This window comes from Syngnathoides biaculeatus, chromosome 22 (assembly GCF_019802595.1).
Source record: "Syngnathoides biaculeatus isolate LvHL_M chromosome 22, ASM1980259v1, whole genome shotgun sequence".
Classification (NCBI taxonomy): Eukaryota; Metazoa; Chordata; class Actinopteri; order Syngnathiformes; family Syngnathidae; genus Syngnathoides; species Syngnathoides biaculeatus.
Genome location: NC_084661.1, coordinates 11,378,297 through 11,391,359, shown reverse-complemented (window position 1 = coordinate 11,391,359; position 13,063 = coordinate 11,378,297). Strand labels below are relative to the sequence as shown.

Below are 13,063 nucleotides of genomic sequence, written 5' to 3'. Positions count from 1 at the left end.
GATGGCTGATCTCGAAAAGTATTTGTTTCATTCAACAAAAAAACATTTTGACCTCCAGCGGGCTTGTATAGTATTGCATTTTCTTAGTGTTCCAAAGTAGACTGAGAAACAAAATATCAGCAAAAAAAGTTCTAAAACAGACCGACCACACCTAATAATGTAATACATCATATGATAATTCTAAACCCATTTTTCATTTTCCTTATTAAAACATCCTATAACTTCCAATAAGAAACAGAGGCTCTTTACAGTATGTAAAATTACTACATAATTTATTTAAATTTAGTAGTTGTTTAAAAACTTAGTTCTGACATGATATTCTTTAAAAAAAAAAAAAAAAAAAAATCAGTGATCATAGCAACTTGAAATAACATTTTGAGAACCAGAAATTGTTCAATGATAAGACAGACATCCCAAGAAAACAGAAATCCTAAAAAGAAGTTATGTGCAAAGACAGTGACATGATGAAGTACTTTTATACACTTACTGACAAAATGACATTTTTAAGGTTAAATTACAAAAAAAAAAGGATGAGAATTTTTTTTCTTCTTTTTTTTTTAATATTACAATGCAACTTTTGCATTACACTGATGCTGCCGTGATACCCTGCAACACTGACAGTTTGTAGTGTGGCCAAAAAGTCTCTGCGTCCATTCCATCAGTCCAGGAAGAAAATGTTGTTGAATTGCGTCGCACAAAGCCTCTTAACCTCCTCTGCGGAAGAGGAAGTACGAGAAACGTTATTTATAGAAGACGGGAGAACCGCATGACACAAATTTTTGCTGAAAACGTACCATTGACTTCAATGAGATTGGCGTTCTTCTGATTTAAGATCACGTACAGTTCTCGCTGGTCAGACTTTTTGCCAACAACCCAGTAGTCCGTCATAGCTTTTACTATGATCTCTTCATCTTCGTCAACTCTAAAGGCACAAGAACATAATTGTTTTTATTCAAGCAAAATCTTTAGCTACGTAATTTCCGGCTTTTTTCACAGGCTTTCAACCCTGCGGTTTATGCGATGCGGCTAATTTGTGCATTTTTTCTAACGGCCGGAAAAGGAAAGAATGAGACCGACGGAATATATGTGTCGAGGAAGTGACTTTTACCGGCCCTGTTAGCGCCGCGCTAGCGTTAGCGCTGTGCTAGGGTGTCGCTGCTGTGTCTCAGTGATATTTACTGGTAAGTTTTATTTTAACTGGTGTGATGGTCTGAGCGCTTCCGGTGCTGAAAAGTGTGTGTGAAATGTTTCGAGGATTACCTATATAAGGACGAGAAAGACGGAAAAGGGGGCTTCTTCTCACCGCTGCTCTGGGAAACTACGCTGCTTGGAACACTAACTACACGGACCCCGGTTACCTTTCGTTTTTGGACTGGCTGGAACTTGCGCTAACTTGGAATACCCGCTGAGACAAACATTCGCTTGTTTGGGAACATTCGTTCAACCTTGGTGACTATTCGCCGTTGTGCCTCAACTCCTCTGTTCTTGAACACTTATTTTATGTTAGCTATTTTATCGTGTTTGTGTGTGTGAAATTAACTGCCTTGTCGCTTTTTGCTAGTTTGAACAAAGGGGACGTTAGTCTAAATTCACACGTAACACTCTGGACGTCTCAGAAAGACGAACACAGCCAACCTATGTATATGTGTATATCTTTTTATCAACTTTTGTTTTAAGGTTAGGTTAGGGTTAGGATATAACGCATTTTAGCTCCATCTACGTCGAAGAAGGAGGAGGAGGAATGAGAGCGGGTGATTTCCCAGTAAGCGTCAGCTACGTACCCAGAGTTCCCCTGTTAGTAACGCATGTGCATTAATCAGAAGGAGACTTTTCAGCAAGGGGGAGCGCTCAGACCGTCACACCGGACCTGTTAGCGTTATGGCGGAGCTAGCTTTAGCGCGGCGCTAGCGTCATCTTTCTTTGTGAATATCTCGTGTTTGAATGTGGGCACTTGCAGCTTTTACACAGCTGCAGCGTCTGTATGTACCAAATGGTATTTCCTTTACAAATGTACTCGGTGAGGCTTATAACCAGGTGCGCTCTGTAGGCTGGGAATTACGGTAATCATACTAACCAAATCTTTTCCGACAATGTTGAGACAAAAAAAGTGTGCTGTCATCAGCCCCCTAACGTACAACCGGCAATTTTCAGAACCGCTCCCTAGAATTGCCAACGTTGTCTTCCGTACCTGGCAAAGTCACAGTTGATGTCCCCCAGAATCTTCATGAGGTCAGGATGGACGGAGGTGAGACAGACACTGGCCGTCTTCCTCATGTGTATGGTGCTTTTCTCTGCCAGGTTCATGTGGTTAAAGTAGATAAACTTAAACTGGGGCTCCTTCTCCGGCCTACATGGATGTCACATTGAAGACGTAAGACAAAGAACCAAAAAAAAGAACCGGAACCATGCATTACCAATTTAAAAACAGTCATGAAATTGGAATTGTGCCGTTCTACCACAGCTTTTGCTGAAGAATTGCCTGTCATGCTTAAAGATGACGTCTGCAAGGAATTATTACGGTGAAGTCGCAATAATTTCACATTTGACGGGAAAACCCCATCTCATAAACTAAAATCCTTGCTCTTGCAATCAGTCACTTGACCGTAATGGCAATTATGAATTATACAAAATGACACGCAGACGATTGCGCCAAGCATTTTTTTTTTTTAAATATAGTGTTCATTTCATCCAATTACAAAATCATCATTAGCTGACCCCGATATCCTGCGGTTGATGGTGAACTGCTCGCATATATCAGACGCCAGCAAGGTGAGCTGCGGACCCACCAGCCCGTCCAACTGCTCACAGAACTCCCTCGTCAACTCCACGGAGGCTGAAAGCAGAAAGTGGACATGACGGAAAATATGGTGAAGTAAAATATCTTTTCGACAAAGCTGTAACATGCAATTTGGGGGGATGGGGGGTGCAGCGGAAGACCCTCACCGTTGACCATAAAACAGGCAGCAGCACTCATCGCCTGGAAAACAGAAGTTCAACCCCCCCCCCCCAAAAAAAAAAAAAACAGGTCACACAGGTATGAAATGACATTAGTTGTGCCGAGAATCATGGGACACGCATGTTCATTATTTTAAAATGCACATCTAATCCTCAAAAATCCATATCCTCACAGCTGCAGCACATTGCATGCTGAGTTCATCCGCTCGCACGTGATGAAAATCAGACTGTGAAACCTCTTTCATGCATCAAAAACCAGCATGGGAGAAATAATCAATTCTTAGATGCATCGTGTCACAGATGAAAATGATTTGGAATCCATAACTACATTTCAACAATTGATTATTGAAAGAGCCAAGAGCGGGTTTCAAAGTAAGGTTTCAAGACTTGTTTTTACAAAAATGTCACCTTATACACGATCAGATGCAGCTCCTCGTGGCCCTCGTCTGCGCCGACAAATATTTTGGGGAAACGGAATTTGGCCTCGGGGTCTTTAAGATTGGGCGGTCCTGTCAAAAACCTGGGAAAAAAAAGCAGTACGTGTATGGACAGTTGGAGAACGTTTAAAGTTCAAAAATGTGTTTTTTTTTTTTTTTTTTAAATGCACATTATTCAGATCTCTACACGATATGACCAGGATATAAAAAGAAAGATGTCAGTTATTAACGGTGACAGACAAATTTAAATACTTGATTTAAAATACTGATATCCTCAATCAGTGATTTATTGCATAAATGGATCAATTGGGAACATTTTAGTTGGACAAAAATTAAATGTGTATTAATTAATGATGCATGCATTATACGAAGACTTGTATGCACCCACAATTAAAAGTGATCATAACTCTATTCATAAAAGATTATTTTTAATACTGTATAGGTGTACCCAATATTGTGGACTGCATGGGAATGCCGGGTTGAGGACAAGGGGTGGAAAAGTATGGCCTGCGGGCCATGTGTGGCTTGCTCGCTTCTTTTATCTGGCCCTTGAAGAATTTACATTACCACAAAAGTATCACATTTGTTGTTTTAATTGATCAACTTTCCTCAAAATTAGTCAGTTCAAATGATTCATTTGTATTCATCTCTCTTATTAAGTACTGGGTTGCTTTATTAATTGAAAATTATAATATATATATATTTTTTTAAATTACACAGCAATTTTTATTTTAGAAAATATTTGGTAGCTTAATGAATATATATCTTCATTAATCTTTTATTGTATTTATTCTTATCTCATTAAATCATTTATTTAGTATCAGCACTGGAATGGAACAATACAATTTAAATTAACTATACTTATTTATTATTTGTAATTTATTTAAGAACATTAAAAATGTGATAATTATTATTTAAGCATACATATATTAAAGACATTAATTTTAATTGGTTACCTGATTTCTTATAAATCCAAGTATGAGTAAATTCAACAATTTTGCATTTATTAATTGACTAATTAATCAAATTTATAAACAAAAAAATTAATGTAATTATTCTAATCAACTATTTTATAACATTTGACCATTTCCTATTTAACTTAAATTTGTCTATTTGTTTCTATATCTTTTTATTCATTATCTATCCTCATTTAAAAATAACCAGGCCCATCCGTCCATTATTAAAAAAAAATAATAATAATAAAATAAATAAATCAAATTTCGCCCTAAAGTTTGGCCAAGCGTGATTTCTGGACTGACCTCCCGTAGTGCAATAAATTGCCCGCAACTTCCGGCCTCAGAGGAGAGTCCCTGCCAGCCAACTATATGAGGACGGAGGGAGATCCAATGAGTGCAAAAAATGCGCAACAGGCGTGTGTAAATCAAGTACGGAAAACGTCCTCGCTCCCTGAAGCGCAGACGGAGCCCGTCCCTCACCTCCGGCTCGGAGTGCCTGGGGAACAGCGATGTGGTCAGGTACTTGTACAGGATCCGCATGTCGTCTTGTTCCAGGCCGCTCCTGTAGACACAAACAAAAAAAAATTCAACACCGACAGAAGCAGCACGTGCAGAGTAGACGTGCCCGTCCCGTTACCAGATGAGCTGGTCGTTATAAAGGAAGGCCGTGTATTTGATGAGGGTGAGACTCTCCTCCACCCGGTTGACAAACGACTGGATCTTCAGGTATGTCATCTTGTCCAGCGGGAAGAAGCTGATACCTCCAAATACGTCCAACAGGTCACAGGACTGCAGGTGAAGTGTCTGCAGATACTGAAAAGACGAAAATTCCATATTAAATAAAGTCATTTGAGGCCTATAAGACGCAACTTTTTTCACACGCTTTCAACCCTGCGGCTTGTGCGGTGATGCGGCTAATTTGTGCATTTTTTTTTCTAAGGGCCGCAAGGGGGCACTCGAGCGGAAAAGGTAAGAGTGACGCCGGTGGAATATATGTGCCGAGGAAGTGACTTTTACCGGCCACACCCCTTAAAGTTTAACTAACTTTGGTTTGGTTTTATACCGGTATGTATACATTCCTTCAAACGTAAACAAGTGGAGGCACGGTGGAAAGCATTGGCCTCACAGTTTCCGAGGCCCGGGGTTCAATCCCGTCCCCGCCTGTGTGGAGTTTGCATGTTCTCCCCGTGCCTGCGTGGGTTTCCTCCAGATACTCCGGTTCCCTCCCATATCCCAAAAACATGCACCATTAATTGGACACTCTAAATTGCCCCTAGGTGTGATTGTGAGTGTTATCTGTCTCCATGTGCCCTGTGATTGGCTGGCGACCAGTTCAGGGTGTACCCCGCCTCCCGCCCATTAACAGCTGGATGAGCCTCAAGCACTCCTGCGACCCTTGTGAGGATAAGCAGCTAAGAAAATGGATGGATGGATGGATGGATGTAAACAAGTCTGAAGAAACTTGCTATATATTAATCAGGTGATATCATTATACGACATTGGTTATTATTGGTTACTGGTTAGATTTATGAACATATTTGTCCATGACACAACTTTAAAACAACAGCAACGTAATTACACATGTATTTTCATAATTCTTCAACTCTTTACCCGGTAGAAGAACTTTTCAAGCTTCTGAGTTAGTAGCTCCACTCCGCCAGCCTCCATGGCTCTCCCAAAGGTACCATTGAAAAGCTGCAGCAGAAGGAAAGTATATAGCGCGTATAAATAGACTACGCTCCCCTGTTCAAATGACAAAAGAAATGTCCCCCCACCTCCAAAATAAAAGTAGATTTTCAACAGGGGACGTCAAACAAAAACACTAGTTACCTTATACATAGTGTAGCACTGCTTTACCACTGCACCATAGACTGTGTCCTACAGGGAGATAAACATAAAACACGGTAAACAACTTCAAGCTGATAGTATTTGACGCGAGAGAAGAAACACTCACAAGTATTTCCTCTTCCTGATACTCTATCGTCGGAGGTTTTCCATCTTTGTTAGGTTTTTTGATCATTGGGTTCCGAACCACCTGAGTCGAGACGCAAAAACGGGTGGGCTTCAAATAGAAAAATGGATCGCATTCTATTCAAAGATGTGCAGGAGAAAAGCTTTGGACATTACCATGACCATCCAAAAATTGTCCTCAGGCTCAAAGAAAAACTGTCGATTCTTCTGCGTGTGCAGGGATTTTGCTGGTTTTGTCGGGCAGAATGTTCTAGATTGAGAAATCCCAAAACAAACGTGAGTTACTCTCTTGATTCATCTGCTATATATTACTAATAGCATTAGTTTATTGCAATATTTCCCTTTAATTATGAATACCTGGTAAATTGGACAATAGCTTCACAGAGGCCCACATTTCGGATCTTCTCATTCTTCTCCACATCACTTGGGTGGTAAAAAAGAATCTTCTTCTCTTCCTAGAGAAACAAAGACGTACCACTATTTTAGTCATATTTAGCACAGAGATAAAAATGCAATAAATGCATAATTCAGGCGCAGATAGCACAGATCATTGCTGATGTGGAGCCCACCTCTCCTTCCCGTGGTCCAAACGTGGGATTATACACAAAGAAATTGAGCAGAGATGCTGTGTACTGTTTCTCTTGGACTCCTGAGGCCATTCTGGGGCTACACGACAAAAGAAAAAGTACATTTCCATCAGGGTATTGTCAAGCACACCTCGCACACTAAAGAAAATGATTCCGCTTTTACCTAATCATCAGCATCAGTGTCACGTTTGTCTTGATTTCCTTTGCGCGAATAAATGATTTGCTGGCATGCCGTTTGCCTGCGGAAGGACAACGAGCACTTTATGGGGAACGCAACTTTACACGAGGAATCAAATCACACGTTTACTGACTTTATTGTTTATATAAATTGTGTTATAAACTACATAGAAATATAAATGTTCCCTTTCTTTGTGTGAATAATTATTTTCCCTGCTGAAGGATTTTATGGGTAACATAATCACAGAGTATCAATTCAATCGAATTTTCGCTGATTTTTGTGTTTGTATGAACTGTGCAATAAAAATAGACATATAAACGATGTCTCTTTTTTTCTGTTTTCCTTTTTAGTGTTCCCATAATAACCCATAGTACAATAATTAAAAACAAATATCTTATGGCTACATGGTCAATATGCCTGTAACTATAAAACCAAAAGGAAGTAAATTAAGTTAATCTATTTGCCGGTGCAGTAGAAAGCAGTTCCTATTCTATACATGTAAGAAGCAGAGCATCCAACAGAGCGAAAACCTACAGAGCACATTTAGCAAGTTAGCTTAGCTTAGCCTACAGCAAGAGTTCCCGGCGTTCAGACCTTCGTCGCTTTAGAAAAAATGTAATTGAAAAAGATAGACAGAAATTCTCACCTTACAGAGCATAAATGAACGAGTTTTTGTGCACGTTGTTGTTACATCGGTGAAAATTTTGCGGTTAAAGAGGAGTGACACTATCGCCCACTTCCTGGTTTTGACAGCAAGGTGTTCACGTCTAAAACTGTCCGGGCTGGAACACTGGAAACACTAAAATAGTTCTGATGACAACACTGACAGTAATAAAAAGTTTCTTTCGGCTTGTCCCGTAAGGGGTCTCGCCAATAATAATAATAATAATAATAATAATAATAATAATAATAGTTTATCTCTTAAAATAAATAAAATCAATGCTATATTTTCGCATAATCCGTAAAACGAAATGCTTCCACGTGTAAAAATGTCCCCTCTGTCAAAACATATATTTGAATTAATTAAAACGTATTTTAAATACTTATCAATTTCATATAGCAAAATGAGCCATGAAACTACATGGGTCAATTTATGTAAGCGTGGTCTTGCACCACACAAACACACACATGCACTCTCTCTCTCACTCTCACTCTCTCTCTCTCTCTCTCTCTCTCTCTCTCTCTCTCTCTCTCTTTTCTCACTAAGAGTTTTTTACAGGTGAGGCAAGGTGAACTTGGTAAAAACATCTTTGTTTTGGAAGCAAATACCTCGACTCAAAAATTTCCAAAGTGGATAATTTACGTTTTTTGCAGGGGGAAAAAAGCGATTAGCTCCTTTGTTAAATCAAAAATTAATTGCGGCTAATCAAAAAAATTGGGGGTTAATTTTCACTGATCACACCAAAGCCTGATTACTTCCAGAACTATTCAATCAAGAAATCCCTTAAACACAATCAGTGCCACTACTTTTTCACAGCAATGTCCATAAACAATACATGAATCCATCAAGCGTTGTAATGCACATGACCAAAACTGCATCTATTTTTCCCCAACATTATATCATACAACAGAGACACCACACATTTCATTTCTTTCATTTCCACAGATTTGAAGGAAAGACCTTTAATCATTATTGTCTGTTAATAGGGGAGGAGCAGACATTTAAACATAGAATATCGACTGAAATAGAAGCCATCAAAATAAAAAAAAAAATAAAAAAATCAAAGTGGAAGAAAGATCTGAAGGGATCCACGTGCAGGAACTCAGGACAGGACCATCATTTGGAACTCTAAAAACAGACAAAACATTGTGAAAAAAATATCCCCCCCCCCCCCCGAAAATAAATAAATAAATAAATATTGTTGTTTTGGTTTTTTTTTGGCATGGATAGTTATCATAGAATTAAAATGTCCTCATGTACATAAAGGTTCATGGTGATCTAAATGGTTGTGTATATTTTATTTAACAAAACGGACAAAAATGTACTGCATATACAAATTTGTCCAACATCATAAATAATTCGAAGGGTTTAGTTACACTTCACTACTTCGAGAAAGCAGCTTGCTGGAAAAACATCACCCCCCCCCCCCCCCATCCTCCCCCACTTCTCTCTCTTTCTCGTTTTGGTGGATGAAATCAGACACTGACCCTCGACTCCGATCCTGCCGTCGCTGTCGTCATCCGCGGCCGAGATGAAGTTTTTGGTTTCGGCCTCGGTCAGCGTTCTCGCCCCGGGGACGAACCGCTGCAGGAAAAACCTGCACAAACACAAACGACACTCACACACGATGTGTTGCGTCCTTATGTGAATTTACGGGAATTCACGAGGTCGCGCCACATTGTCAAATCACACCAAAAACACTAAAAGGTGAATTATGTAACGCAAACACCATAATAACACTTATACATTTATAATCCGCCTGGATTACAAAGGGATGGATTTAATCCAGCTGTGCGATTTATGAGGTAATCTCCCTGTCATGCGCGTCCTGACATTGTGTTAGAACTGAAAATAAATAAATACGAGTGGAAAAGCAATGAGATGCCACACTTGAGCTCCGACTCCTCTAGGAAGCCGCTGTTGTCCTCATCGAGGATCCGGAAGACATTCTGGACCTCCTCGGGGGTCTTGGCGGAGAGGCCGCACTGGGCGAAGAACTTCTTGTAGCAGAAGGAGTCCGGAGCTGCGGAAAATTTGACATACGACTTTAATGCGTTCCCTGAAAAAAAAAACATTTGTATATCAAGTCGCCGTTCCCCATTGGAATGAGTGGAAATGCGATTAATATGTTCCAGCCTCCACCCCAAAAAACATTTTTTTTTGTGTTTTAAGAAGGAAATTTGCACTCTATAATATTGTACTATCAAATACATACAGTGATTACATTATTAGACACAATTTAATTACTTAAATAGTTTTTACCACATTTTTTTGCTTCAAATGAAAGGATATTGTGCTGCTCCTGCTGGTGTGTCAACCTTGGCCACTAAGTATAATACTGCAGCAGTATTATACACTTTGCACCATTACTCTCGGGTATTGTTTTTGAGCTCCGCTCGTGTTCTAGAATATGCTGCAATATGCTTGGCAGCAGTATCTTGCTACTGCATCTAGACAAGAAAATAGGTTTGTGACATCAGTGTGTAGAGGTATACGTATATGAATGCCACAAACCGTACCCACCATAACCCTAATTTAGACCAAACCTGGCCATAACTAACTTGTTGTAACAAATATATGCTTGTGAGGATTGTGCTATTGTCTGTCTATATGTGCTGCTCAACTTCTTGTGTTCAGGTATTTAAGGCACCACATAGATTTGATGATGAAACACAGAGGAAAGGTCAATAATAACAATAATATGAGAATGTTTTTGTAGGATAATGAATATACAGTATGCCTGTGCACGGTGGATCAGCTGGTAAAGCATTGGCGTCACAGTTCTGAGGACCCGGGTTCGATCCCGGCCCCGCCTGTGTGGAGGTTCCATGTTCTCCTCGTGCCTGCATGGGTTTTATCCGGGCACTCTGGTTTCCTCCCACTTCCAAAAACATGCAACAATAATTAATCAATAAATTGCCCTTAGGTGTGGTTGTGAGTGTGGCTGTTTGTCTCCATGCGGCCTGCGATTGGCTGGCAACCAGTTCAGGGTGTACTGTATCCTGCTAGGATAGGCTCCAGCACTCCCCCGCAACCCTCGTGAGGATAAGCGGCAAAGAAAATGGATGGACGGAGCATGCCTGTGAGTGTCGTTGTATTGTCGATGTGCATGCGTTGCCATTGTTTGTATTCAAATCAAATAAATTCCTTGTAGGTTATAACTAGCTATGCCGATGCTAATTTTGTTATCCCGAATATGGTGTTTCCCATTATATGTTCGCATTTAATTAGTATTTGCATTTTGTTTACTTTAACTGGAAGTAGCAATAAACATCTTGAAGCCTCCTGTTTTTTTTTTAAAGAAGTATTTAATATCTAGCAAACTGTCGTCCAGTTCAATTACTCACAAGTCACGCCACTCGTATATTGAAGCACCACCGTATATGAAATTGTTTGATAGAGGAAGCCGATAAAGTGAGATTAAAAATGTATGCGGCTGCCGGGCCAGGGTAACTCTATTCCCCACTCACTCTTTCTTTCTTTTTTTTTTTTTCAAGTTTAGCAAAGTCACGCCACCAAAAAAAAAAACCAGACGAGATGATTGAAAAGCTTTGGCAATCATCCGGAGGTGGCGATAAGAGGGTACTTTACAAAAGTGAAAAAGATTACAAACGTCTTTCATTTTCTTTTTGCCGAGGTCGCGGAAATGGAAGATTGATCGGCGGGCGAATTGCGGGTGTCGCACGCGGGCGTCACCTTGGCAGTCTCTCACGGCATTTTCGATGTCTTGAGCCGCCAGGATGGATGTGAGGGACATGCTGCTTCTGCGGGGGTGAAAAGAAACAATGAAAATATGACACGGTTCATTTTCTCACCTTCTTCACGATTTGGGTCACAATCCATTTTTTTCACTCCAGACTCTTTTTTTTTTTTTTTAATTCAGAAAATGCTGTTTGATGTTTTCATACAGGTTGCGTTCAAGGTCCATGGATATTATGACTTCATCCTACGCGTGATTAACCAGGTTAATTGACTAAGTTGCCCTTTGAGGCCTTTTTAATTACATATTTGTTATTAGGTTAAGCAGGATAATGGAAGGATGCAAGGCACGGATGGGCCTCTGCTGAATAATTAATATAATAAGATACGATATACCGTGGGTGTAGTATACTACTGGACGTCGTGTATTGCTGTCATTGTCGCAATGCTATGCAACACAGGTGTCAAACTCAAGGCCTAGGGGCCAGATGCGGCCCACCACGTGATTTTATGTGGCCCGTGAAGGTAAATGATGTGGTTCAACTTGCATGATTTTTATTCAAATTTGAACCAAATTTTAAAAAGTCATATCATAAATGATGATGTTGAGATATTGCAAGCATTTTCGTGTTACCAAACATCAACAATAGTTGAAAAACCCGTGACCCTTGAGTTGTGATTCCAGAAGTAGTTGATACATTTAATGTGTAAATGTGATGGGTCAATTAAAGATTTTCCTGGTTTCAGACAGAAACCGAAACTAATATGTGGCCCCCGATGAAAATGAATTTGACACCCCTACAATACGATAACTAAAATCAGTTCAAGTTTTCAGTCAGCACTCCAAATATGACAACATTGTGTACTATGTACTGTACTTCTGCGTCTCTCACCTGACCCGCATGAGATACAGATGTGCGACGCACTCACCTCTGTCGAGCGGGTGTCCTCTCAGGTCCGAAACAAAGAGCTTCGATATTCTGATCGGGTTGCTTGAGTTTCCAAAGCAGGATCCCGCTCGCGTTCCTCTACCTGTCCGATTCAGCAGAACTTTTTATAGCCGCTGCTCACTCTTTCCTTCAGCTAAAATGTGAAGGGGGTTCATCCAATCCAGTTTTCTTCTGCTCTCCCCCATCCCTCCCGCTCCGCCTTCCCCTCCCTCATCCTCCATCCCTTTCTCGCTCGGCATGAGCACATGAGGGCTCACCCACGTATCACATGTAATCGGGTCTCTTTAATCTGTGCATGGAGGGCCGGGCAAACTTTAGTGTGCTCGCATTGGATGTTCCAAAAAAAAAAGATGAGGTCAAATCAAATGTCAAAATGCAAACAGCATTTTCACATAAAAATATCAATAAATACATCAAATCAAAAGAAAATAAAACTTCTTTTTATATGATTTATTTTTAACTGTGCTTTTATTTTATTATTGACAATAAATAAATTGATCATTTCAAGAGACAAAGGAAGACATTTTTGTTGTTGTTTTAATACAGCGGAAAGTGAGTTGACTACAATGCAGATAATATCATTGAATCAAGAAAAATATAATAAACTATTCATTTCTATTATTGCAATTAACTGTAAGAAAATTAATTATAGTTAATTTAATCAAAATT

At 39.8% G+C, this 13,063-nt stretch overlaps 2 protein-coding genes across 2 annotated transcripts; both read right to left on the bottom strand.

Moving 5' to 3' along the window:
- Positions 1-326: 326 nt before the first annotated feature.
- ccz1 (CCZ1 homolog, vacuolar protein trafficking and biogenesis associated) lies at positions 327-7,867 on the bottom strand. Its single transcript, XM_061810247.1, has 17 exons — positions 7,731-7,867; positions 7,070-7,145; positions 6,889-6,985; positions 6,677-6,774; positions 6,476-6,569; positions 6,303-6,383; positions 6,179-6,226; positions 5,960-6,043; positions 4,986-5,161; positions 4,829-4,910; positions 4,652-4,713; positions 3,364-3,475; positions 2,944-2,977; positions 2,716-2,833; positions 2,189-2,347; positions 795-922; positions 327-714 (listed from the first exon to the last, which is right to left on the bottom strand). Exons 2-17 carry the CDS (start codon positions 7,081-7,083, stop codon positions 659-661), a joined length of 1,443 nt encoding a protein of 480 aa, XP_061666231.1. The 5' UTR covers positions 7,084-7,145; positions 7,731-7,867; the 3' UTR covers positions 327-658.
- Positions 7,868-8,847: 980 nt separating this feature from the next.
- Positions 8,848-11,502, bottom strand: pvalb9 (parvalbumin 9). Its single transcript, XM_061810239.1, has 4 exons — positions 11,442-11,502; positions 9,636-9,768; positions 9,233-9,342; positions 8,848-8,873 (listed from the first exon to the last, which is right to left on the bottom strand). The coding sequence occupies exons 1-4, from the start codon at positions 11,500-11,502 to the stop codon at positions 8,848-8,850; spliced, it is 330 nt and encodes a 109-aa protein (XP_061666223.1).
- Positions 11,503-13,063: the final 1,561 nt, after the last annotated feature.

Coding starts and splice junctions, on each gene's coding strand:
- ccz1 (XM_061810247.1), bottom strand. Junction 6,044..6,178: donor AGTGCTACACTATGTATAAG/GTAACTAGTGTT, acceptor CTTCTGCTGCAG/CTTTTCAATGGTACCTTTGG. Junction 5,162..5,959: donor TTGAAAAGTTCTTCTACCGG/GTAAAGAGTTGA, acceptor TCGTCTTTTCAG/TATCTGCAGACACTTCACCT.
- pvalb9 (XM_061810239.1), bottom strand. CDS start 11,502: ATGTCCCTCACATCCATCCTGGCGGCTCAAGACATCGAAAATGCCGTG. Junction 9,343..9,635: donor CTAGAGGAGTCGGAGCTCAA/GTGTGGCATCTC, acceptor GTGTTTGTGCAG/GTTTTTCCTGCAGCGGTTCG. Junction 8,874..9,232: donor CGGCAGGATCGGAGTCGAGG/GTCAGTGTCTGA, acceptor GTCTGTTTTTAG/AGTTCCAAATGATGGTCCTG.